This window comes from Acinonyx jubatus, chromosome A1, assembly GCF_027475565.1.
Source record: "Acinonyx jubatus isolate Ajub_Pintada_27869175 chromosome A1, VMU_Ajub_asm_v1.0, whole genome shotgun sequence".
Taxonomy (NCBI): Eukaryota; Metazoa; Chordata; class Mammalia; order Carnivora; family Felidae; genus Acinonyx; species Acinonyx jubatus.
In genome coordinates, this window is record NC_069380.1 from 134,224,792 (window position 1) to 134,252,513 (window position 27,722).

General features: G+C 39.0%; 2 protein-coding genes across 9 annotated transcripts in view; one reads left to right on the forward strand and one right to left on the reverse strand.

Moving 5' to 3' along the window:
• The window catches only part of CDK7 (cyclin dependent kinase 7), an 87,509-nt gene that overhangs the window by 37,931 nt on the left and 21,856 nt on the right, over window positions 1–27,722 (forward strand). The window contains exon 12 of one of the 7 annotated variants that reach the window (XM_053223617.1): window positions 23,599–23,737. The exons of 3 other annotated variants lie outside the window; for them this stretch is intronic. In XM_053223617.1, the coding sequence (XP_053079592.1) occupies window positions 23,599–23,630 (32 nt within the window). In that variant the 3' untranslated portion in view covers window positions 23,631–23,737. Of the gene's footprint in view, window positions 1–2,323; window positions 2,539–2,736; window positions 4,362–21,246; window positions 21,473–23,598; window positions 23,738–27,722 lie in introns of those variants that run through there. 3 more of the 7 variants (XM_027040486.2, XM_027040498.2, XM_027040489.2) reach the window with 3 other exon arrangements.
• Window positions 1,411–23,746, reverse strand: CCDC125 (coiled-coil domain containing 125). Of its 2 annotated transcripts, XM_053223602.1 has the most exons (12): window positions 23,437–23,550; window positions 21,766–22,020; window positions 20,822–20,880; window positions 19,283–19,369; window positions 18,420–18,497; window positions 17,632–17,717; window positions 11,280–11,362; window positions 9,607–9,722; window positions 8,756–8,863; window positions 7,409–7,583; window positions 2,974–3,110; window positions 1,411–2,124 (listed from the first exon to the last, which is right to left on the reverse strand). In XM_053223602.1, exons 2-12 carry the CDS (start codon window positions 21,875–21,877, stop codon window positions 1,816–1,818), a joined length of 1,350 nt encoding a protein of 449 aa, XP_053079577.1. In that variant the 5' UTR covers window positions 21,878–22,020; window positions 23,437–23,550; the 3' UTR covers window positions 1,411–1,815. The 2 variants fall into 2 exon arrangements, with proteins under 2 accessions (XP_053079577.1, XP_026896277.1); XM_027040476.2 differs by lacking the exon at window positions 21,766–22,020 and having other exon boundaries at window positions 23,437–23,746.

Genomic DNA, 27,722 nt, shown 5'->3' on the forward strand with positions numbered 1-27,722 from the left:
AATAGACATTTCACCAAAGATGATCTAGAAATGGCCAATAAGCATGTAAAAGATGCTCAGCATCACTAATCATTAGGGAAATGCAAGTCAAAACCACGGTGACATACCGCTTCATACACATTAGGATCACTACTATATATATATAAAAAAAAAAAATCATAGAAAGTAATAAGTGTTGGTGAGGATGTGGAGAAATTAGGACCCTTGTGTACTACTGGTTGGAATGTAAAGTGGTGTAGCTGCTATGACAAACTGTAGTCTTTGCTTAAAAAAATTTTAAAGGCATTTTCATATGATCTAGCAATTTCACTTCTGAGTTATATGCCCCCAAAATTGAATGCAGGTTCTCAAATATACACGGTCATCAACACTGTATGAATGTATTTGTTTCCCCTCATCATCTCTAGCACTCACAGAATCTTTGTGATTTTTCCTAATTTGGTATCTCATTATCATTTAGTTTTTTTAAAAGTCTACTGTTGTTGAATAGTTCCTCACATTTGCTTACCATATATAATCCCTCTTTGTGAACTGTTGATTTAGATTCTTTGTCATTTGGGGAGTATTCCAAATGTTAGCAGTTTAAGCATCTGCATTTTATATAATACACATATACACACATTAAAAAAGAACATTTCTAGCTTTTATTGTTTTTTACACTTAGATATTATTGAACATGCCCAAATCTTTGCTTTCCTTACCTTTTATTTCATATTGTTATTACATGTATTAGTTCTGTGTATACTCTTTATCATATTCCATTGACCTGTTGGTACCACACTATTTTAAATAATGTAGCTTTATATTACTACCAGGACAATGCAATTTAATGTCTAGTAACAGTAGTTCCTCATCATTACTCCTTTTTTCAAAATTTATTTGCCAAAGTTCATCTTTTATTAATATTTATTAAAGGCAACTAAATGTTCTTGCTTTAACACAACTATAAATGGTTTCTATTTTATATTGTTACTTCATTTTACCTGTTGTTACCTCATCTATAAGTAGTATTCAATGTAGCCATATATCTTTTGTTTTTTGTTTTTTTTTTTTTACTAGAGATCATAACTAAAGTTTTATAAAACTTCTAAAACTTCTGACAATGTAATGCATTTCCTTTGGCATAATTGTGATATTACTAATATAGCAACATTCCCAGAAGGTATTAAAGATTTTATGCAATACGTTAAAATTCAGCATCAAAACCAAAGAATGGTGTAAGTGCTAGAATTCTGCACAGTTCTGGCTCCAAAGTGTCATCACACCAACAAAAAAAGAAGCTATAAAGGTAACTAGCAATGCTTTGAATATACTTCTGCCAAAGTCCCACCATGATAACTTTTTTATTGAAGTTAACTTAAGGAAATTACTAGTTGTAACCTTTCTCTGGCAAATGAAAATCCTGAAAAATAGCAATAAAACAAGATACATGTATTTCAAAAATTATCATGCAGCCACTCTTAGGCATTGTTATTTCTTAGAGCATTAATTTATATTGTTGCTTAAGCCAAAGATCCCTTTAGTCAATCAAAATAGTTTAATAACTTTCTTTTCTCAGAAATCACTTTCTTGTTTTTAAGATGTTGGCAAATACTGAAAATTTAATAAAGCATACTAATGTAATTTATAAAATCCATCAGCACAGAATATTAATAAATTTCTTGTAGAAAACATTTGAGTATTTAAGCTACCTTCTAAAACTTAGAAATACCCATAAAACATACAACTTCTGAAGATGTAGCAACATTTGTACAGTCCTTTTTTAAAGTATCATAATATAAACAGCTCTCAGGTCTGATTTCAACTGATTTATCTTCAAAACATGATATTTGATGGCAAAGAACAGGATCTTTTGAGAGTTCTTGTGTAGTGCTGATCTCTGTGAGGGTGCTGGATTGAACAAAGACAGCCCGCAGAACTTAAAATGTGAACACTTGAAAACACAGGATCATGCAGTACAGGGAATTCTGAAACTTTCCCCCATGCATTTTTTAATGGAAAATTGTCTTTCACAAGATTTTTTTCCTTATTGTCATTTGAGGTGGTGTCTTTCTCTTCTAATGCCCGAGCAAGCATGTAACTAACTTTTCTTTGATGAGCCAAAGCTTCTTCTTTGTCATTCAACTACTTGGACAAAAAATAAAAATATGCCAATTAGTCAATAAATCACAGCATATAGAACTATAATCAGACTTTTTCTCAGAATGTTCTGTCTTCAATCTGTTAAGTCAGTCAATGTAAATACATTAATTAAATAAGTTAATCTAGCGATACCCAAGTATTATGCTACACATTACTGAGGACTTTTTTTTTTTTTTTTAAGGAGGAACAGAAGTTTCCTTCTGCTGAAACTTTTGTAGGTCATCTGAAGAGAGAGGAAAAACATACACGTGGTGTGTGTGTGTGTGTGTGTGTGTGTGTGTGTGTAATATCAACATGTAATTACCCCTGCAAGAGAAGGCTGAAGTTCTTTATATGTGAAATTTTTAAAATATATTTATATGTGAATAAATGACTTTAACCCTCTTGTATAGATAAGTATGTTCATATAGCATGAGTCTTTTAGTTTTAGTCATATGAAATAGGGATAATGATTCAAGATATAATGTGTGAGAAAGTTGCCTTGTACATTTTAAAAATTCCTGAATTAAGTAAAAGGTCTTGTCGTGGACTGTATGTGTAAATGCAGATGACAGAGGTACCTGCAGTTAATTACAGGGAGCCCCCTCTTTTCAGAGGTGAAGCTTTAAACTTGTACAGGAAGAACATGGATGGGAGAAGTGGGAAGAGCATGCAGGGAATTTAAGGAGATGAAGATCAAAACTGGAGGATGGTACCTCAGCTGAGAAAAGGGCATAAAAGGCAAGTACAGAGTACTGAAGAACGGAATTTTTAAAAAAAGAGTTGAATTAATAGGAAACAAAAAGATTAGCTTAACCACAACTTCTAACAAGAGAAAGCAAAAACACTGACCAACTCTGTTAGCATCTTAAAGACTTCCTGAGGATTATCCTGGTCTTCAGTCTTCTTAGAACTGTTTTCTGAAGGGAGCATACCCAACAGTTTCTGCCCTAAGGTCTTCTTACTTCCTTGTGATGGTAATCCTAAAACTGAACATGCAAATCAACTGAAACATAAAAACCCTCACTCATATACTTCCAGGAAAAGAGGTAAGTCTGAACCAAGGATAATTCATTTGTAAATCAGTCAAGAGGTGGTTCTCTTCTGGAGAAGTCTGGTGAGTCAGGCATCAGTGTAGTGGGAAGAGAACACAGACTTGAGAGGCAGGATGGCAAACGGAGGTTGAGTGGGTCACAGCGTAAGGACCCAGAGCAATGCCCTGCCTGCCGCTCTACTCCTTGGCTCCCAGCGATAGCTTCCCTCGAGAGAGAGCATGCAGCCCACATTACCAGATCATCTCAGTCTTCCAGAGGAAGCAGCAATCCAGATGTGTGTGTGAAGTCTTCCAGTGTTAAATGTCAGCCACTTACCAACATTATTTGACAACACTATGTAGACCCAACAAAACATGTCTGCAGGCCACAAGTGGTCTCTAAACCATGCAAATCCTGCGTTAGAGGAGAAAGACCTGGACTTGAATCCTCATTTAGCCCCATACTCAGTGACCTTGGACAAGGTCTCTGTGCTTTTTTTCTTGAATGAGAATAATAGCCTCCATGCTTCAGGATTGCTGTGTCATTAAATAATAGAGCATAGGGGCTGGGAGAAGGGAGTGGACAGTTAGTGTTTAATGGGTAGTTTCTGTTTGGAAAGATGAAAAAGTTCTGAAGATGGATGGTCTTGATGGGTACACAACAATGTGAAGTTAATGTTATTTAAATATGGTTAAAATGGGGGATGCCTGGGTGCCTTGGTCTCAGCTCAGGTCTTGATCTCATAGCCATGAGTTCAAGTCCTATGCTGGGCATGAAGTCTACTTAAAGTTAAAAATGGTTAAAATGGTAAATTTATGTATATTTTAACACACACAAAAAAAAAAAACATGTAGCCCAGGTACTGACCTAATGTTTAAAAGTCCAGATCTTGAAATGTGTACACTGATGATGTTCTTTATAGAAAGGATGCAGTTTTATAGCAGAAGGTACCAAAATTGTGGATTTATACAAAGAAAACATCAAGAATGCCTTTGGAATGCTCTGCAAATGGTCTAATGGAAAACGGAGAACAGATAAAAGACAATTCCCTTTCCACACAATCCTGATAAACCACAGCTACCGGGGCTCACTCACTGACCTCTTCCTCAAGCAACTTCGACAAAAGGAGAAAAGCCAGACAAGTTGATGTGCTCATTAGCTTTGATGAGTGAATGAATCTGCATCTCTATTTGTAGTCTTAAGAAATATGCTATAACCTATCTCTCAGAACTCGTCTAAGCTGCCATATCAACAAGAAAAGTTAATGTCTTCTAAGATGTTAACCACATACAAGAAACTGACCTATGGCAACATCCTGTCCCTCTTCAGATTACTGAAATCCGTGAATAAAATGAATCAGTCTTGTCACTAAGAAACTGACAGAGTAGGGGCACCTGAGTGGCTCAGTCGGTTGAGCTTCCAACTTCAGCTGAGGTCATGATCTCACAGTCTGTGAGTTCAAGCCCTGCGTCGGGTTCTGCACTGACAGCTCAGAGCCTGGAGCCTGCTTCAGATTCTGTGTCTCCCTTTCTCTCTCTCTGCCCCTCCCCCACTCATGCTCTGTCTCTGTCTCAGGAATAAATAAACATTAAAAAAAAGAAACTGACAAAGAGCTACTGACACTTGTATGGACTTGTAAAGGCCTTTCGGAGATGAATCAGTTATTTTAAATTCTGCTTCCAGTCTCTTCAGGGCCTTAATGGAAAACAAAGCAGGAACTATATCTATCAAATCATATTTTTAATGGAAAAGTTTTTCAAGTTTGTCATTAGCTAAGAAAGGCAGTCGTTCTAGAATATAAAATGAGTATGTATTCAAGTGCTGAAATGAATATTAATCTACCTCTTAGGAAAAACCCATTTTGTCTGTCTAGCACTACTTTTTGGCCAACTTCCATGCACACAGTGGGTGGTCTTCTGTGCAGATGACAGAATGTGGCAGGCTTTCATAAGACTGTTCTAACCATGCCTTCTCCTTCGTTTTCTTTCTCCCATAACTCTTCTCCTCATCTTCCATCAAAACAAGCAATTAAATTACATTTCCAAAGGGATTTGCCTTCAGTTCACATCACAGAACACCAAGGTTGTGCTTAAAGAGAACACCTTTGAAAATTCGGCAGTCCAGCTCCTATCAAGGGCTTAGCTTAGGACCTACACATTTGTGGTCCTTGAAAGAACTAGATATTAACATTTTCCATCAATTCCTAAAAGACTATATGGACTATGTTTGCATATTTGCCTGGCAGAATCACCTACATTGAGTTGGACACTAAGGTTATACCTTTGGCCTTGATCAAGGGATTATTATAGATAACAGCCATATAAATGCTGATTTTATATTTATCATAAATGATTGTTGGGGATTTAGACATTACATTAGCCAGCTCAGGGATTTTTGTTGTAAGTCTCATGTCAGAAAACCATTTTAGAAATTAATTTCAGGATAGTGTGGAATGCCTCCTTAAGAGTCAGTGTTGAGAGTTAGGATTTCCTGTGTTGCCCTGACTTCCACCTGATAAACAGTCTAAATACAGAAGTCTTATGATCTGCTTCTATCTACTTTCATAGTTCATGTTTATCGCTTCCTTTTTTATTTCCCTATATTTTATTTTCCCTCTATTTATATTTTCCCTATATTTTATTTTATTTTCACATCACTTGACCTGTATATTATTAGGAATATGTACTACTTGAGAAAAAATTAAAAATAGGTATCTTATTAAAAGTTTCATTTTTAATATTCTAAGACTCATATTTCCAAAGTTCATCTGAACACAAGAAAGATTGGAATTAGAATTATTGGTTTTGACATATTAGAAAATATTTAGAAATATAGTCATCTCAGAATTTCAATATTAAAACATCTAAACCTACAAATTATATAATCTTTCTTGACTAATAAAAGATTACAAGTTGGAATTTTAAATTGAAGCAATGTGAGGTGCACCGAAAACTGATACTGAACATTTAGAGAAACTAAAATTTCTAAAAAATAACAGCTACTTTGATTTTATTGGATGATCTACTTCCAACTGTCATTTTTATTCTGTTATTCCATTTTTATATATTTTGTTCACACCAGTACAATACTGCAAAATGGCCATTAACTTTTGATAGGTTTGTGAAAAAAACCTAACCCTTGTTTCATTTTTATAAAAGTATTTTATTAATATTTCCAACTTAAGATTTTTCCTCTACTCCTCCATCTCCTTTTAGAATCCTACATTTCAGCAAAGTTTAATTAGCCATACTTAATGTTTGGGTTTCACTATTTTTGTTAAAATTTTTTTAATGTTTATATTTTGAGAGACAGATGGGGCATGAGCAGGGGAGGGGCAGGGAGGGAGGGAGACACAGAATCCGAAGCAGGCTCCAGGCTCCAAACTGTCAGCACAGAGCTAGATGCTGGTCTCAAACTCACAAGCTGTGAGCTCATGACCTGAGCCGAAGTTAGACGCTTAACTGACTGAGCTACCCAGACACCCGAGTTTCACTATTTTCATTATGACGTCTAGGCAGTTTCCCTTTAATCACCTAGCACTCATAAACTTTCCCCACTAAACATGTTCTTATTTAAATGAGATAGTTGAGGGGCACCTGGATGGCTCAGTCAGTTAAGGGTCTTTTTTTTTTTTTTTTAATTATCTTTGAGAGAGAGACAGAACACGAGCAGGGGAGGGGCTGAGAGAGAGGGAGACACAGAATCTGAGGCAGGCTCCAGCCTTCGAGCTGTCAGCACAGAGCCCAACACAGGGCTCGAACCCATGAACAGTGAGGTCATGACCAAAGTCAGCACTTAACAGACTGAACCACCCAGGCACCCCATGGCATCTGACTCATGATTTCAGCTCAGGTCATGATCTCACTATTCTTGAGATTGAGCCTTGTGTCCGGCTCTGTGCTGACAGCTTGGAGCCTGCTGGGGATTATCCCTCTCCCTCTTTCTGTCTCCCTCCCTAACTAGTGTGCACACACACTCTCAAAATAAGTGAACAATTTTTTTTTAAGTAGCTTAAATGAGATAGTTGAGTAGTAGAAAAGATTCTACTGTTTTATGGTTTTGGTGATCCCAATATCTGCATATGTAACGTCCAGTGACCCCCTTTCTTCCCATAGTTGCTAAATTTTTAATAAATCACAACTGTGATACTTTAATTATATTCTCCTTTCATTTAACGGTGCATAGTCAACTTTGATTATAATCAAAAACAACTAAAATTGTACCTGATTATTGCCATTATAATTCATATTTACCATCCTCCTTAAGGTGCTTCCAATTTATCCATTTTGTTGCTTTTTTACACATTTTATCCATTTGTGTCAATCTTAGTGCCTGGTCATTTTTCCTCATTAATTGTTGCTCAAATGCAATTCTGAATGCATCTGCCATTATGTAAGCTTCTTCTTTACTCTTCTGCAAAAGTCCCAACTAGTTTTGAAAGAAAGTTTGACAGGTGTCATATGCAAAACTAGAACAATTCTTGCCTGAATGCTGAGTAACATTAGCAAATGTAGTCTCCTGCCTAGCATGTATCTGTCAGTCTGATCTATTTCATGTGCTTAAACTAATTAGTACTTGCTGATTCCCCTCTACAGTAGGTGCCCACTCTGAACTAGATTACCAGAAATTTCCTTCCTGGTGCCCGATCATTCCTTGTTAATCCACTTCTTGGACCTTACCTCATTACCACAGAAAGGCCTTGTGTGTGTCCTGCCCAACAAGTAAGAAGGGAGGATGCCAAAGGCTGTATTTCCATTCTGCCTTGGGCCAGTCTAGACAGTATCACTGAAAATAATTATGAATGTCACCTTTTAGATACGTGCCATAACTGACCCTGACTGATCTTTGTAATCTTATGCTTGTCTTAATGAACTGCTAATTTTTAGCTGTTATTTTTCCTATGTCTGAAGACTTGAAATTCCATACCTTCAATAAAGGTAAAATATTTTTAAAATTATGGTCCATGTTTGTATTTGTTATTATAATTAACTATAATGGCAGCTGTCATTTAAGTGCCAGCACCTGCATGGTGCAGTGCTAAACATTAAATGTCTGCCTCTTCTATTTCCGCAAAACAGCCCAATAACTAGTTATTATTCTCTGTTTTAACATATGTGTCCAAACCGACACACATAGAAAATACTAGAGCTATGACTCAAACCTAGGTCTGGCTGGTACAAAGGTCCCTTCAGTATACCTTGCTGTTTTTCTGCTAAGCTTCATGTTAATCTCCCCATTTATCAGTGTTGTGAATCCTAGTGATTTTAAGCATGAGCTTTTTCCTCTAATTATAAGTAGAGTAATTTGGGAACCATTTATAGAGAAAAGAAACATAAACTTAGGAAATGTTAACTATAAACTTAGGCAAACAACTTTATGTTGCCATAGTGTCATGCCAAGTACTATTTGTATTTTGGAACCATGTAAATAAAATCCAGTTTGTACGTTAATTCTATCACATAAAAGTAAGCCTAAGTAATTCTATCACATAAAAGTTCCACAGCCAGTGACTACTAAAAGGAAGCTAATTATTGCAGATACTTCCCTTCTATTAAGAGAGGAAAAAAAAGCTTTTAGTGTTTTGATAATATGGTACTTACCTCCTGTTTGAGCTTAAGAAGCATTTTCCGAGCTGATGCCGCCATTTTGGCACAAGCACAGGGACTCCCTCCGGGACCATGGCAAAGGCAGGCTCCAAGGACAGCAAGCTTTAAACCCGAAAACATTATTCCCATTACTGAGGGTCGCACTACCTAGCTGCACACAAACGCAAGGGCACTTACACACATGCACATTTATATTCGAGCATGCAATTCAAAGAAATTGGAAAGAGAAACAAAAATAGAAGAAAACTGACAGGCGGATTTCAGGATCCAACCACAAATGAGGAAAGAATGTTACTACTTGGAACAAATCCATAAAGGAGTTCTACCTTGCTTCTTTTCTTTTTCCAAAACTTCTAAATTGGCACCAGTTTCTACGGTCTGAATCCCTGCCAGGAACTTGAAGTAATATTAAAATCTACCTTGTCGATTTGTGAATGAGCTTAGCCTGGCTGCCCAGCATTTACTCCTGCCAGCTCCCACCAGGGAGAGGTGCATGCTTAAAAATGATGAATGAATTTTAATATGTCAGGAAAATAATCATCCCTCCATTTCTAAAAAAATACTTGTGATTGTGTCATGTGAGACACAGCTAACACAGCTTATGCTAAAACTGTAAAAATAAGAAATGGGGCAGGAAGTGGCCAGCACATGTCCTAGTGTACCAGAATGTAATGCATGGTACCAGTAAGGTTGAGGCACTGTCCTGGGGAAACCAATGGGCCTCTCTTACCCTCAGTCTCAAATTGCTAAGTATAGTGCTATTCTAGAACATGTCGCAGACGGTGACGGGGAAAAGGAAAGTAGAAAATCTCCCTCTTGTTCATCTTTCATACCTGCCTACCTACCTCAAGACCTGAAACCTCTGTAAAACCACATTTATCACGGCACTTGTGTTCCTGAGCTGCCATCTGCTGTTTGATCTCCAGCATGGCGAGGGCCTCCAAATACTGTCGATTTAAAACTAGGAAGGGCCAAAGAAGAGAGTGTTAGTTACGCAGTCTGACTCCGGCCTCACCTAAGCTACTGGTTACACCAACATCATACACTCACTTCTTACAAGCAGTGCATATGTAGACATTGCCTACCAGAACTGCACAGCCAGAAAATCTGATAAAATAGTGGGTATCAAACGAGATAACAGATACTTAACATTAGATGAAATGTTACTGTATTTAATGTGGAAGTGTCCAAAGTCTGGTCTTCATTTGCTCAAAGAAAATTTGTAGGATTTTCAAAGAACATACAAATGCAAATTATTTGCACTTGCTAGATCTTGAGACCACCAGATGGTGAGATCTCATGCATTAATGTCAAATGGACCAGCTATCCAAACTCTATTAGACTTCTATTATGAGTTTTCACAAGTTCTCAACCATTTATAACAAGAGCGGTCCTACTATATCCTGGAACAGAAAATCGTGACTTCTCCCCAACTTGTTGCAGAGTGAGGTGGTAGAGAGGGAGTGGATGTGGTTATAGGCTGCTGCTTTCCTCAACTAACCTAACACAGGTGAAATCTCCCATCTGCTCTAATCACAGGTATGGAGAAGCACCATTTTCTCTGTGCAGTTCTCACCCAGGAGCTCTGCCACTATTCCCTTACTAGACTACAGAAAGTGCCCCTCTCAGGCCCATGACCTGATTTAGAACTTTGTCTCCTTCAAGCCACTACTTTAAAACAGTTTCTGCTAAGAAGGAAAAAACAACACATCTCTTAAAATTATATAAAAAGCTGATGCCATCTTAATATTCTTAAAACATCTTGGAGGTGCCTGGGTGGCTCACTCGGTTAAGCGTACGACTTCAGCTCAGGTCATGATCTCATGGTTCGTGGGATCAAGTCCCACCTTGGGGTGTGCACTGACATTGCAGAGCCTGCCTGGGATTCACTCTCTCTGCCTCTCTCTCTCTCAAAATAAATTAATAAACTTAAGAAATATATTCTTAAGATATCTTAATATTCTTTTATTAACTTTTGTCATAAGGTGACTTATTACATAAGGGGTGTGTGTGTACACACATATAGGTAAAAACTTTCAAGTCTCTAGTCAGTCAATATCTTGAAAAAGTAAGAGTGCTCGTATTAGCCTTAATACTATTAGAATACATTCCTACTAATGTCCCCCCAAAAAACATGTACTTAGGTTTCTCAAATATGAGGTGCTCTACCATTTTGTTTTACACTGAGTAGAAAAACAAAAGGATAACGGGAGAATGGGGAGAAATGCTTACTGGATACAGGGTTTTACTTTGGAGTGATGAAAATCTTTTGGAACTAGATAATTGTGCAACATTGTGAGTGTTATGAATTATTTACTTTTGAATGGTTAATTTTGATATGTGAATTTCATCTTAAAATTTTTTCATTAAAAAAACCGTAATGATGCATTTCTTGGAAGTACGTTACTTCTAAATAATAGCACTTTGTCTGTTGATACGTATGTTCTTAACATAGGACACTAAAACTGATATTTTAACATATTCTTAAGCAATCATCAAAATAACGCTCTTCACTTACGTGCATTTTCCGACTTCAGCATTTTAATTTCTTCTGTTTTCACATTCAGAGTTTCCTTGAGGACTGCATTTTCACAGTTTAGCCTGGAAAAAAAGTACCCTCCAAATAACTAAAACATGAACATTTCATTGTTTTTGTTGTTTTAATTTTTTTGATGTTTTTATTTATTTTTGAGACAGGGAGAGACAGAGCATGAGCAGGGGAGGGGCAGAGAGAGAGGGAGACACAGAATCCGAAGCAGGCTCCAGGCTCTGAGCTGTCAGCACAGAGCCCGACGCAGGGCTCGAACTCATGGACTGAGATCACGACCTGAGCTGAAGTCGGACGCTCAACTGACTGAGCCACCCAGGCACCCCTAACATTTCATTGTTGAATGAGAATATTTGTATCCCATAATCAGAAAACAAAAACCCAGATAAAATTTTTCCTACTTCAAAACAAGCTAGAACTTGTATGTGTCACAAAACAAAAACAATTTAGAGCGTGGTAAGGTTCTGGACATACTCTTAACTCTTCTGTATACTCATCTGAGAAAGAATCAGAAGTATCTCAAATTAAGAAATAAAAAATAATAAGGAGGGGGGCTGCTAGCTCAGTAGAGCATGCGACTCTTGATCTCAGGGTCATGAGTTCAAGCCTCACATTTGGTGTGGAACCTACTTAAAATAAAAATTTAGGGGCACCTAGGTGGTTCAGCTGAGTGTCTGACTCGTGATTTCGGCTCAGGTCATGATCTCACAGTTCTTGAGATTGGGGCCTGCATCAGGTTCTGCGCAGGCAGTGCTGAGCCTGCTTGGGATTCTGTCCCTCTCTCTCTGCCCCTCTCCTGCTCCTGCTTTGCTGTCTGGTTCACTCTCTTTTTGTGCAGACTTCATAATAAAACCTCTTTTGCTAGTTCTGCTTAATTGAAGAATATCCTAAAAGGCAGTCTACTGACAGGTGCAAATCTGGGTGTTTGAATCAGAATTTTCTGGATTCTGTGCCACAAAAACAAAATACAAAAACCAAGACAACACTATTAAATTGGCATAAATTAAGATTTATGATATTCTCTTGAGGAGGCACTTTTATGCATTGCTAATAGGAATGCAAAGTGGTACAAGCCTTACAGACAAGAATTTGATAACATCTAATAAATCTACATATGAATTGACCTTTTGATCCAGCAATTCTAAGAATTTACACCAGAAGTACATCTCCCAACAACACAAAAATATATATGTCAAAGCTGTTTACTGCAGCACTGTTTACAACCGCAAGATACTGGAAACAATCTAAGTGCCTCTATATGGGAGAATAGTTGAGTACACTATGGCACATCCACACAATGGAGTGGTTTCCTGGATATATTGTTAAAAAGGAAAAACAGTGCAAAAGAATATGTACAGTCAGCTGTTCTTTGGTGTAAGAAAGAAGGAGAAATAAGAAAACAAACATATCTGCCAATTTGTGCAAACAGAAACAGAGGAATGATAAATCAGAAAACAGTAACTGGTTATCTATATAGATAGTGAGGGGAAGGAAAGATGGCAGGTTGGGAATGGGGTAGGGGCCCTGGGGGGAGAATGACATTTCTGAGTATACCTCAGAATAGTTCTGACTTTTGGAAGCATGTCAGTGTTTTACAAGGTCAAAAATAGATCAGACGAATAAATAAATCAACAAGGATGATGAAACAACTCTAAAACAGAATATAGATAAAAACAAATGAACTTAAATGAATTGTATAACCACAGAAGGAGAAAGAAAACTAAAGTCAGCTTTGAACACTTGTTTTGACTGGATCCCCTCAGGCGAGAAACAAAACTGCAAACAAATATTGAACTCTAGTTAGTAGGTTTGATTTTGCAATGGTGTGTATTAGCAATTCTAAAGCTACTTTCTGCATATTCTATGACAACAAATAAGTAAACATTGGGTGAAAAGAGCCAGGTTTCTCACTGGAAGTTACAAATATGGAAATGGGCAAGGCTCAAATGCACCCTGTGGTGGTGGGTTGCAGTTGAAGATATGGGTGTGAACTCAAGGGTTCTGAACAGAGAGCGATGAAGAGGTAGATGTATATGTCAGTGTGTGCGTGTGCATTTCCAGTCGTCCTCTCAGAGGACCTCTTAGCAATGACTTCCAGTAGCCATAAGCACACCTAGCACTAAGATCTTGATTTTTAAACACCATTCCCCGCTAAAAGGAACCAGGAATCCTTGGAAAGATGCCAATATTGTAAGCATAGTGGCCTATTACATCTTGTACCAGAAAGCAAGAAAGTGCTCCAACAATAACAGGGAGGTGTCAGAAAGCCACAGGAGCCAGCTTGAAGGGGCTCCCATTGACTGAAGTTGGAAAACTGTATGCAAAAAAGAAATTATGATAGTAACCCATTGAATAATGCAAGAAATCATGAATCCATTTTGGTATAAACAAATGGGGGAGGAAAAAAGCTCTTAAAATGCTAGCAAATAAATATAGAAGGAATAACAGAATTAGAAAATTACCATTTGGCAACCGTCATAGTAATGACTGCTTCAGGCAGAATAAGCAGTGGATGTAAAACTAGTGGGTGAAAATCCGATAAATCACATAATCTCACAGCATCTCCCCACAAGATGCTTACTAATCACAAGGGGGAAAAGGATGGCTTTATAGTGGAAAATGAGGGCAGATACCACCCCTTAACCAAATAGTCAACATTCATATGCGAGGAACAGGACAAATCCACACTGCAGCCTCCCTGATATGATGCACTAATAACACAACATTGTTTCAGTAGTAATAGTGCCCCAAATGCATAACCTGAATCGAATTCAGAAACACCAGACATTTCCAATGTAGTATAGTATATAACCACCCTGTCCTCCTCAAAAAATGTCAAGGACAAAGAAGCACTGATAAATGTTCCAGATGTTTTCCCCTTCCTTCGCCCTCCCTTACTCCTCATAGCTGTTTCAGATTAAAGGGGACGGAAGTTTAGATATGACAACCAAATGCAATCCGTGATTCTGGACTGGATCCTAGAACACAGGAATTTTTTTTCTTTTGATATAAGGGTATTATTACTAGGATAATTAGCAAATCTAAATAAGGGCTGTAGGTTAAACAAGAATATTAGGAGGCACCTGAGTGGCTCAGTCAGTTGAACATCCAACTCTTGGTTTCAGCTCAGGTCATGATCTCAGGGCTTCGTGGATTCAGACCCCTCCATCGGGCTCTGTGCTGGCAGCACAGAGCCTACTTGGGATTCTCTCTCTCTCTCTCTCTCTGCGCCCCTCCCTCACTCTCTCTGTCTCTCTCAAATAAACTTAAAAAAAATAGAGTATTAGGTTAATGTCTTAATTTTGATCATTTTCCTATGGTTATGACAGAGTTATGTCCCTTTTAATTTTTATTTATTTCTTTAAGTTATTTTGAGAGAGAGAACATGGGCAGGGAAAGGGCAGAGAGAGATGGAGAGAGAGGATCTCAAGCAGGCTCCCAGCAATCAGCACAGAGCCCGACAAAGGACTCAAACTCACAAACTGGGAGGTCATGACCCCACCTGAGATCAAGAGTCAGACGCTTAAACGACTGAGCTACCCAAGCGCCCGAGTATGTCCCTTTTTAAAAAACACAAACTGAAGTATTTAGAATAATGAGGCCTTATATGCAACTTACTCTTAAATGGCTCAGATATCTATCTGTATCCACATATGTAACTATAGAGAAGAAGACAGAATGTTAAAGCAAATGTGGTAAAGAGTTCTACTTTGGAGAATCTTGAAGATATACAGGATTTCTTTGTACTATTCTTGCAACTTTTCTATACATGTTCAGTTATCTCAGACTAAAAGTTAATAATAAATTAAAAATTAGGTATTAAAGCCATCTATAATCCCAGATACCAAATCAGTTTATCAGTGACTGACTTTATAATATGTGTATGTTGTAATTTAAAGTTACCAAATAGAGGTGCCTGTGGCTCAGTCAGTTAAGCGTCTGACTTTGGCTAGGGTTGTGATCTTGCAGCTCGTGGGTTCGAGCCCTGCGTCGGGCTCTGTGTTGACAGCTCAGAGCCTGGGGCCTATTTATGATTCTGTGTCTCCTTCTCTCTCTATTCCTCCCCTGCTCATGCTCTGTCGCTCTCTCTCTCAAAAATAAAGATTTTAAAAAATTAAAAAATAAAGTTACTAAATTCATACTAATAAAAATTGCTTAAAAGATATATGAAAAACAAATGCCAATGATAAAATAACTTGGAAAACATGGCTCTTACATTGCTTTTTATTTTTTTATGTTTATTTTTTGAGAGAGAAAGAGAGAGCAAGCTGGAGAGGGGCAGATATAAAGGGAGAGAGAGATCCCAAGCAGGCTCCATGCTATCAGGAGAGGGCCTGACACAGGCAGGGCTCGAACCCATGAACCGTGAGATTATGACCTTAGCCAAATCCAAGAGTCAGATGCTTAACCAACTGAGCCACCCAGGCACCCCCTAAAATTTTTTGTTGTTGTTTTTGGTTTTTTTGAGAGGGAGAGAGAGAGAGGGAGCAAATAAGTGAGGGGCACAAGGAAAGACAGAGACAGAGAGGTAGAACTCACCTAATGTGGGACTCAAACCCACCAACCAGGAGATCATGACCTGAGCCAAAGTCAGATGCTTAACAACCGAGCCATCCAGGTGCCCTAGAGTTTTTTTATTTTTTAATTTATTTTTAATTTTTTTTTAACATTTATTCATTTTTTTTGAGAGACAGAGACAGAATGTGAGCAGTAGAGGGATAGAGAGAGGGGGAGACAGAATCTGAAGCAGGCTCCAGGCACAGAGCCCAACATGGGGCTCAAATTCACAAACCATGAGATCATGAGCTGAGCTGAAGTTGGTCACTTAACCGACTGAACCACCCAGGCACCCCAAGTTTTTTTTATATTTTATTTTATTTTTTGTTTTATTTTATTTTTTATTTTATTGCCTGGCATTTTTTTTAATTTTTTTTTTTTTAATTTATACCCAAATTAGTTAGCATATGATTTCAGGAGTAGATTCCTTAATGCCCCTTACCCATTTAGCCCATCCCCTCCAGTAACCCTCTGTTTGTTCTCTATATTTATGAGTCTCTTCTGTTTTGTCCCCCTCCCTGTTTTTATATTATTTTTGTTTCCCTTCCCTTAGGTTCATCTGTTTTGTCTCTAAAAGTCCTCATATGAGTGAAGTCATATGATATTTGTCTTTGACTAATTTCACTTAGCATAATACCCTCCAGTTCCATCCACGTAGTTGCAAATGGAAATTTTTTTTTTTAACGTTTATTTTTGAGAGAGACAGAGAGACAGAGTATGAGTGGGGGAGGAAGAGAGAGAGAGGGAGACACAGAATCCAAACCAGGCTCCAGGCCCTGAGCTGTCAGCATAGAGCCTGATGTGGGGCTTGAACCCACCAACTGCAAGATCATGACCTGAGCAGAAGTTGCGCACCTAACTGATTGAGCCACCCAGGTGCCCCTTTATATTTTTAATGTTTATTTAATTTTGAGAGGGAGAGCACGCCCGTGCAAGCAGAAGAGGGGTAGAGAGAGAGGCGGACAAAGGATCCAAAGTGGACTCTGGGCTGAAAGTAGAAAGCCCAGTGCGGGGCTTGAACTCATGAAGTATGAGATCGTGACCTGAGTCGAAGTCAGATGCTTAACTGACTGAGCCACCCAGGCGCCCCTAAAGTTTTTTTTTTTTTCTTTAAGTTTATTTTGTGAGAGAGAGCGCGTGCAAGCTTGAGCAGAATAGCAGAGCAGGGGTGGATGTGGGGGGCGGGGAGGGGAGGAATTCCAAGCAGCGGGATCTCCAGTCTCACAGTGTAGGGCCTGATGTGGGGCTTGAACTCCCAAACAGTGAGATCATGACCTGAGCCACAATCAAGGGTTGGACGCTTAACAGACTGAGCCACCGAGGTACCCCTTACATTGCTTTTTAAAATACAGTTTATAGGGGAACCCGGCTGGCTGGCTCAGTTGGTAGTGAGGGTTGTGAGTTCAAACCCTACTGTGAGCATTAAGCCCAATAAAATATAGTTTATTTATATTACATAAAAAGATAATACTAACAGAAAAATATGGAACAGTGAAGTGGATAAGCAGTAAGAATTTTATAATATTCATAGTTAGCTCACAGGAGAAAAGAAAGCCTAAGCTACATTTAAATTATACACACTTTATGGGGTGCCTGGCTGGCTCCGTCGAAAGAGCATGTAACTCTTGATCTTGTGATCATGAGTTCAAGCTCCACACTGGGAGTAGAGATTATTTAAATATTAAAAAAATAAAAATGTAAGTAAATAAATTATACACACTTTAGAGATTTCCAAAGAAAAAGTACAGAAAAAAAGTATACAAACCTGTCATATTTTTGGGTCCATGATTCTTCTATATTTTTAAATCTATTCTGATCAAATTCTATTTCCCATTGCAAGGCATTTATTTCCTATAGAAAGAAAATAGGACTTTTCATGGAAAATTACTACAAATAAATCATTTCAGGACATTGTAAATAGCCGAAATAAACCATTTAATCATTTAACAGAAATAGGTTAAAGAGAAACTAGTTATTGTTCAAAAAGAGTCTATGACATTTAAAAACACGTACAACATGCCTCTTTAGCACTCAAGAAGAGCTTTGCCAACGCTTACTTACTATGAGAAAAATTTCACATTGTTTAGCTTCAAAATTTGCTTCTCAGAACCTAGATTCCTCATCACCCCTACCCCCAACCTATACAGACCCAGAAGCAAAATCCATTCCTGGGAGTGTGAGCCCAGGACACTCCCATCGAGGGAGGGTTCAGGAGGAACAGAACAAGACCTTCCAAGGTGACTCCTTACTACTATTTTCATGACAATGAGGTGGTCAGAAAGAGGCAGGCTCTGCCAAGCAAGCAGAGAAGGAGCAAAAGAAAAGAAAATTTATAGTAAGTGTCAAGCTTCCTACTACCTTAAAATGAGGAAATAAAAGAAATCTTAATTGTTTGCCCATGTAACAATATGTTTTGGATTATAAGTTCCAAAAGGGACGGGACTGTATAAAAAAGCACAACAAACAGACATCCATTAGTCTTGTGGTTTTTAAAGGAAATGCTATTTGAAAGCTTGGTAGTTTGAACAAGTCTACACTAAAAGTGGCAAATACCTTCTCCAAGGATCTCTTTTGTTCCATAGTTTTTTGAAGCATCACTTGAGTATGACTTGTGGCTTTGCCAAATATTGCCTAAGAAAAATAAAAATCATACCCGTATACATTAAATTTCTCATCACTCCTTTATGCACAGTAAGGTTCACATTTTTATTCTAAGACAGTAGAAAACCAGAGAATTTCCACAGAGACCACCTTTTATGGAGAATTTGATAGTTCAAAAGTCAGCAGATCTTCGCTCGGCTCTCCTGATGAATAGAGTGAATGAATGAATGAACTTTCCACACAAAGACTGGTACATGAACAAATAGAGCAGTGTTACTCATAACAGCCCCAAAGAGGAAACAATGTAAGTGCCCATTAACTGGTGAATGGATACACCAAATGCGGTATATCTACACAATGGAATATTATTAGGCAATAAAAAGGAAGAAAGTACTGACACGTGCTACACCATGCAGGAGCCTCAAAAACATGTTAACTAAAAGAATCCAGACACATGTCGTATCGTTCCATTCATATGAAATAGAAAAGACAAATCCAAAAGACAGTAAGATGACTGGTTGTCTAAGGTTGGGGATGGGAATGGGGAGGGACTGCTAATGGATTAGAGGTTCCTTCTGGGGAATACTGGGGAAATGTTCTAGAATTAGACTGGTTAGTCTAATTAGAGATGGTTATCCAACTCCAGTAAGGATAAATTGTATGCTGAAAACAAGTGAAAATTTATGGTATATAAATTTTACCTCAGTAAAAGTTTTAAAAAAATCTACGCCTTCAACAAAGCTATTTTAAGCACAGGCGCTTTTGTTTTAAAAGATAAAACCATACTACCTAAAAATTTAAAAATAACTTCTTACCATGCTTTGAAGAATTTTCAGTGCTTCTTCTTTACCCTCAAGTTGTCTCTGAGACGCCTCAAGTTCAGTTTTTAAAATTTCCACCTCCTAAGGAGAGAAGTAAGATTAGTCTACCCATCTGCAAGATGTGCAACCCCAAATGTGGATAGTTTACATGTAAGCTCAGTGTGCACTGACTCTGAGCACTTTGACCTTATAAAAGAGGTTTGAAATTCCTCCACTGTTCATAAGTGGCCCAGGCAGGCTTTACACTGAGACTCTTACTATCCAGTTGTAACTAAAAGTCCAAATCTTTTGCTTTTATCCTTCTAGACCACACAGCTAATAATCTGAAAAAAATCTTTAGAGCACAAAAATAAGCACATGATCATCCACAAAGCTATAGTAGCTATTATCGGTTGAACTGTCCTCCCCACCAAGTAAAGATATGCCCAAATCCTAACTCCTGGTACTATGAATGTGACCTTATTTGGAGACAGGGTTTTTGCAGATATAATCAGACTAAGATGAGGTCATACTGGATTATATAGGCCTCAATCCAATGACTGGTGTTCTAAGACGAGGGAAATGTGGGCACAGACACAAAGGGGAGAAGGCCACGTGACAGTAGAGGCAGAGACTGGAGTGAAGTGGCTATGAGCCATGGAATGCCAAGATTGTCAGGGGCAACCTCCAGAAGCTAGGAAGAGGCAAAGAAGGATTCTCCTCTAGACCTTCCAGAGGGAACATGGCCAGCTGGCATCTTGATTTCAGATTGCTAGCCTCTAGAACTGAGAACAAATCTCTGTTGTTTTAACCACCTATTTGTGGTGCTTTGTTACAGCAGCCCTAGAAAACGAAAATGGTAGCTTTCACCAGAAGTCTCACACACACACACACACACATACACACACACACACTAAGATGGGCTTCCTCCTTCCCAAAAGACAGGCACCCCGCATAGAAATTCCTACTGCCAGCAGGGCCTCAGAGCACCAAGAATACTTTCTGGTCTTCTGATTTCAAAGAGGTTAAAATAAGTCAGCTTATTTCAAGCCTCACGCACAGGGAAGACAGATGGAAGGAAGTTTATAACTGTTCTCTACAGGAGCAGATTAGAGAAGTCATGAAAGATTAGGGGTGAGAGGTGAATTGGAGGGCATGTTTATGTAAAAAGCTTTCTTGAGAGATGAGGATAAGAAACAGGAGGCCAGTTGAAAGTTATGAGCTTTACACTGTGGCTCATGCAGAATATGTGGAAAGCCAACATTGCCTTCCATACAATCTTAGCATTACTTAAAATATCCATCAGTGGGCTATATTCTCATGAGAATTTTTTTTAATGTTTATTTAGTTTTGAGAGAGTGTGTGAGAGGGGCAGAGAGAGAAGGAGACACAGAATCCAACACAAGCTCCAGGCTCTGAGCTGTCAGCACAGAGCCTGACGCAGGGCTTGAACTCATGAACTGTGAGATGATTACCTGAGCCTAAGTCAGACACTTAACCGACTGAGCCACCCAAGTGCCTCATGAGAGTTTTTATAGAAGCCACAGGACTTACCTCTAAAGTATCATGAAGACGTTGCTTTAATTCGACATTTGACAATTCTGAATTAGAATCTATTAAGGGGGAAAAAAAACACTTCAATACATTCTTTAACTAGTTGAATACAGCACATCTGTTTATAAAATATCAAATGCAGCTTTGTGCCAAGAGGAAAGAACTGTAACAAACCAAATAATGGTAAAAATAGGTAGCTTAAAACATTTCACAAATGAAAAGACACATACTTTTGAATAAAAAGACTTTTAAAAAAGGAGTCTCTACTAAACTGTTGTTAACGAATTGGTTAATTATTACATGCAAAACAGTACTTAAAAACATGAATGTTGGTGAGTGAAATAAATTTTGGTGTTTGGCTTAAGTTTGATCAATACAGTGATATGAATATCTAAGAAATAACCTGAATTTAATTTCTTTCCAAGGAGAATGACTAGAAGTCTCCTGTAACTTCAATTATTCTCTCCTTAATGTGATCAATTGACACATTAAACTGAGCTTCCCAGGAGCTTCATTTTCATTGTGGTCTCACTGGCAATAGAAAAACATTAAAGTAGTAAATTGCAAGCAAGAAGAATAAGAAGAAGTAAAAGGAAGAAAAGATTTTTTAGAAAGAGTATTTTGAGGGACATTAAAAACTTCTCGAAACAATTTTTTTCTTTGCTGTTCTGAACTTTCACTATGGCGGTTTCCAACGCAAAACCTAAATCTTGGTTTTACTCTGATGACAGGGGCTCCAAGGAGGGACAAGTGACACTGGTTTGGCAATGACATGTTGCGTTGTAGTAATCCTTGTGGTAGGCAGAGCAAGGGCCCTAAAGATGCCCACATCTTAATCCCCAGAACCTGGACAGACATGGCAAAAGGGACTTTTCGGTGTAATTAAATTAAGGACTGGATTAAATTAATTACCTGGATTATCCAGGTGACCCCACTGTACTCACAAGGGTCCTTATAAGTGAAACAGGGAGGCAGGAGAGTCAGTGTCAGGGTGAAGCAGTATGAGAAAGACTTGAACAGCCATTGCTGCCTTTGAAGATGGAGGATGGCGGCCATGGGCCAAGGAATGCAGGCGAGCTCTAGAAGCTGGAAAAGGCACAGGAATGGATTCTCCCCTAGAGTCTCCAGAAGGAATGCAGCCTTGCCAACAACTTGGTTTTAGCCCAGTAAAACCCATTTTGGACTTCTGACCTATAGAACTGTAAGATAATAAATTTGTGTTAAAATTTTTAAGGCATTAAATTTGTGGTGACTTGGAAATGACCTATTAGCAATAAGAAACCAATACAATATCGTTACCTAGGACCAGGCTAATTTGAGATAAAAGTCTGTAACCCAACAACACAGGAGCTCATACTTTTACTGTTACATATTTATATCCCAGTGGTTTCCTCATATTTTTATAAAGGTATTTTAGCATCATGTACTGTTTTCAACATCTTGCTTGCAAAGCAGAACCCATCCTCTATACATGATGAGGAATTAAAAGAATAATATATAAATAATCCCATGCTAATTTCAAGAAGGATTCTGAAAGATGGTGATAAAATCCCCATCTGCTACATGCTTTTGGCAAATCTAAAACCATGTTTCTCACATTATTTTCATGTTGTTCTAATTTGTGTCTGTTCCACTCCAGTGGGGGAAGTTTTACTACATGGATTACAAAAGATTCAGCCAGATAAAAGCTGTGCCACCATGTAGGCATGGAGTCACCCCTGGACTCCCAGCCATTTTGGAGTTGTAATATTCTATCACAATGTGATTCTGAATTTTGTTCTTTCCTTAATAAATGGCATAATTGATTTTGGGTTATGATAAATTATGATTCATTTTTTGAGGGGCACCTGACTGGCTCAGTCAATGGAGTATGCAACGCTTGATTTCAGGGTTAGGAGTTCAAGCCCCACATTGGGTATAAAAGTTACTTTTAAAAAAGATTAATTTTTAGAGGGAGGATTTCATGACATTCCTAAAATAACCAGAAGCATACATGTTCTGCCTGGAATACTCCTTCCCCAGATAAGTACCAGGCTTGGGCATCAGTTCACTCCAGTGTTCAAAAGCCACCTCCTTAGAGAGGTGACCCTGGCCTGATCCTTGCCTGAAACAGCATGCCCCGACCCCTCCAGATACTCACTATGCCTGCATTTAACTACTGGGAGATTTATTTTTTCTCTCCTCTACTAGAATGTGAACGGTCACATGGAGACTATTTTGTTCACTAATGTTGTTCCCAGAGCCTAGAACTGCCCCTGGCACCTAACAGGTGCCAAATAAATACTTGAATAAGAAAAAAATACTTGAATAAGAAAAAAAAAAAAAAAAGACAACGCACACCACTAAATCACACACCCACAAAAGCAAGGTAGGTAATCACTGATATCACTAACCTATCTGTATTAATGCAGAATAACTACTGTAGTTCACAATTTGTGCAATACTTGGAAATGAAAACATGAGTTACTTTTGTACTATCACCAATCCCAAGAGGTGAATAAAGATGAATTCTCAAAATCCACTACAGTGACCTATTGTCATGTGTTGCAAGGGCGAAGGCACTGATGAAATCCACAGGGGAGAAGAAGGAAGGAGAGGGACTGAGGCATTTTTACCAGTGCTACTTTGTCGTCTGTGGTGGGAAGTGCTGGACTCTTCAGGGTGTGTATCTTGGGAGCTCTTATGCCTGGAATACTGAAAAATGGCACCACTTCTTTCTTCCCTCGTTCCTGGAAAGGGGGGAGGGCTAAAGTTCTTTCCATCCGATCTTTTTCTAGATGTAGACAGATGTGAAACTTGCACTTCATAAATACTGCTGGGCCTTCTCCCGAGGCCATACCCTAAGTCGCCTTCTGCCATGTCATCGTCCTCGGTTTCCCAGGTCGGCACCTCTGCCTCACTCGGCGGCCTCACCACCCTGCTCATCAGCCAGATGCCGTATTTAACATAAGGAAAAACAGGGTATCTGTGGTTAAGAGAAACAATTTAAAAACCATCAGTATAATAAAGTTGGGGTTTCGAGGGGAGAAAAGTTTCTTTCTCTATTATACAGGCACGACTATCCCAGTGATGCATCAGCACACAAACATCTCTTGCAATCCGGTTCAAGATGTTTAACATTTAAGGACTTTTTAGGTAGGAAATGATCAGCCTCTTATTTCAAAGACTGCAGTGAATTGTAAGGAAGCAGGAAAACCTTTTACTGAATCCAGTAATCTACTGATCAGGATAAAGCAAATCAGACTTTGCCAAGGAAAGAGAAAGCGTTTGGTTTTCACCAGCCTAGGAGCTACGTGAAATTCAGGGAATCCCTGCAAAACGGAACTTGCAGGGAGTACATAGAGCACCCTGCCCCTGTCCCTTCATGGCCTTGCGTGCACTTCAGGTGCTCATGGCTCTTATAGCCTGTCCTATAGCCCTCTGTACTATGGGAACATCTTCTGTTTTTCTGCAGACACAGCAGGGTTTTTGTACCTGAGACGATGATAGGTGGGAAGGAAGTACCCCCTCTCTTTCTTTATCAGACTGTGTGTTCAAGGCCCTCCACTGTTTTCACAACACAGCATAGAAGTCAAAGTCCTTTCGATGGCTTGCCTCTGACTGCATGCCCTCCTAGGCTGGCCACCCTGGCTGGCTTCCCCAGCGTTCCTGGCACAGAGCTGGGGTTCCCTCTGGCTGGAACACTCTTCCCCAGACAGTTGCTCAACTGGTTCCTCACCTCCTATGGGTCTTTCCTTCAGTGACACCTCAGTGACTGATACCAGATCTAAAATTGCAAACTCCTCCTCCTCCTCCTTCCCTGATTTATTTTTCCCCTAGCACTTAGGGCCTTCTAACATACCCCTCCATATTTTACTCATTTTTCAAGTCACACCATGAAAGGCAGGAGGTAGTACAAAAGTGGGAGCCTAGCAAAGCCAAAGGTGATTCTGCCCTGCCTATGATGCCTCTCAAAAGGTCGAGCGACCTAAAACTTTTCCTCTGCCAGAGCCCAAACCTGCTTAAGATGACCCAAAGTGGAAAGTAAGGTCCATCACTGGGATCATCACTGCATTCCCAATGCTGAAAACAGTATCTGAGACGTAATCAGAGCTCAATAAATACTTTTTAAATAAGGTGAATGAAGGAATAAACAAATTCCCTTCCTGTAGGGCAGAAAAATAGTCACCTCGGCAAGACTCCAACCTGAATACTGGGAAGCTAACTGCCTGCCCTTCTTCCCAGAGGAAAACATTCCAGATAAAAATGCCTTACAGAGAAATTACCACCACTGAGCCCTCCCCATGTGGAGACGAAGGACCACTGTAGGCACCTACCTGTTGGCTGCAGAGCACCTTAAATGCTCAGCCTTGTTCTCTTGTACACAGTAGTACAGGAAGAACTTTCACCACCAGGCATTTCAGAATAGCTGTTTTGCTGTAGTTGTTTAGAAATATCTCATCCTTTTCTCAAGATTCATTTTTTATTGGTTTTTTTTTTTCATCTTTATTTTTGAGAGACAGAGTATGAGTTGGGAAGGGACAGAGAGGGAGGGAGACAAAGAATCTGAAGCAGGCTCCAGGTTCTGAGCTGTCAGCACAGAGCCCTGACACAGGGCTCGAACTCACGAATTGTGAGATCATGACCTGAGCCGAAGTCAGACACTTAACAGACTCAGCCACCCAGGTGCCCCAAGATTCATTAAAAAAAAATAAATAAATACATACATACATACATCTGACATCTCTTCTAAATATATCCTGCTATTTAAATAATTGCTTACCAGGACTTTAAAAAAATAATTAAATCTTAAACTTGCATTTTTTAGTGAGATGTTTCTCTTATTCTTCCACTATTAAAACCACACAAATGGGGCACCTTGGTGGCTCAGTCGTTTAAGCCTCCAACTCTTGATTTTGGCTCACGGTTTGTGAGATTGAGCTCTGCATCAGGCTCTGTGCTGACAGTGTGGAGCCTGCTTGGGATTCTTTCTCCCTCTCTCTCTGCCCCTTCCATGTGCTCTCATGAGCTCTCTCTCAAAACAAACAAACAAATAAACAAACTTAACCACCCCCCTCCCCCTACACACACATAGTTGAAGAGGTTTCTGTTGTTTTTAGGGTTTAAAGTACCATATTCTTTCAGTATTTGGAAGCCAAGGCCCTTAAAGATTCGAAGACATAACATCATAAAAGAAGGTAAATGGATAGAAAGACATTCAACATCAGTAGCTGTCAGGGGATTGTAGATTTAAACTACAATGACAGTCTGTTACATACCAGTGTCAATTCTAAGTATTGCTGCGGATATAGACATACATAGTAGGCAGGAGTATAAAATGGTACAGCCACTGTGGAAAATTTTGGTAGTTTCTTTTAAACAAGTGATCCAGCAATTGCATTTTTGATATTTACCCAAGGGAAATGAAAACATATGTTCACACAAAGATGTATGGATGACTGTTCACAGCATTACTCAAATGGGCTCCAAACTGGAAACAACGCAGATGTACAACAGAAAGACAAATTGTTAAGTCGATACAACAGAATATATTCAGCAATAATGAATTTCTAATACATGTAACAACGTGGATGAGTCTGTGAGACATTATGCTAACACAGGAAGCCCATCCTCTGTGAAATCCTGGCGAAACTAATATATAACAGACAATAGATCAGTGGTTGCCTAGGGTGGAAGGCTGACTGCAGAGGGCAAGAAGGAACTTTTGGGAGGTGGTAGAAAAGTCTCGGTTTTGACTAGGGTGATGGTTTGTCAAAACTCAGCATTCTAACAATGGTGCATTTTATATGTAAATTATGCCTCGATAATAGGTTTAAAAACTTTTAAACACACAAAATAAGGGACCTTTAACTGCATTAGGGGACAAGATGAGAAATGTGTTGATCAATTGTATCCTCCTAGATAAGCAAATTATTAAACTGGATGCTCTAAATCAGCAAGAATTTCTTTTTCAATGATATAATAACAGCACTTGTTGCTTCTTTTCTGTGTGCTAGGCACTATTTTAATGTTTTTCTTAGATTATTCCATTTAATCTTCACCTTTCAAGACAATAGTGTTATTAAATATAGACGATCAGCTAACGAGAGGTTGAACCAGATTCTGAATCCTGACTCCTAATGTCAGAGACACTGTGATACTCTTAGCTACTGCTTTCTGTCACTGGAAGAATCTGAATGAGCGTTACATCAGAATAAACCACGTTTCTATCATTTATGACATCAAACAGTATTAAAAGTAAAAATCTTTTTTCCCCCAAATTTTTATAAAATCATCTTTGTTCCTTTACAGGTTTATTTCCTAAATAAGTAAGTTTTTCTATTTTTATTCATCAAGATAGACAGGAAATAATCCCTAAGGAGCTATGTTTTACCTCTAATGCAAACTCCTGCTTATAAATGCACTCTCACACCTTTGTTAAGGAGGGTATGCTCAGGGCTAGGCAGCCAGCAGTGGAGAAAATGGAATTGGTCAACACAAAGGAAAAAAGCAGTAAGAGGAAAGAGTAAGCAATCACAGGATTAGCTAAGAATATATATGTAATTTTTTGGAAAGGTCATCTGAGCTTTATTGTACATCAATGGTCCATCCTGGAGCCTGCGTCTTAGCATTCCTGGGGATGGTGGTCCTGGGGCCAGCCCCAACCCCAAATGCTCCAGCCCTGCCCAGCTCCCAATCCAGTGCTGGGTTAGCATGCTTTGGGAGTAGGGAGGGGTGGGGTGACCAGAATTCTTGTCCACAAAGCCCAGGTGGGGCTTGGTCCTGGGACCCTGGGCTCCTAGGAGGTGGGACAGGGTGGGCTCTTGGGATGGGAGAGCCCCCAATCCTCTGGAGCCCAGATCCTGGCCTACACAGGGGCCCAGCCTGCTGAGTGGGGCCTGGCCTGGCAGATTCTACAGGG

Excerpts from the sequence above, each read along its gene's own strand:
- CCDC125 (XM_027040476.2), bottom strand. The coding sequence starts at position 23,746 with ATGAGCAGGGTGGTGAGGCCGCCGAGTGAGGCAGAGGTGCCGACCTGG. Across the intron at positions 19,370-20,821 it reads GTCTTCATGATACTTTAGAG|GAGGTGGAAATTTTAAAAAC; the intron begins GTAAGTCCTGTG and ends TTCTCTCCTTAG. Across the intron at positions 7,584-8,755 it reads TTCTTAAGCTCAAACAGGAG|TTGGGACTTTTGCAGAAGAG; the intron begins GTAAGTACCATA and ends TTTCAAAACTAG.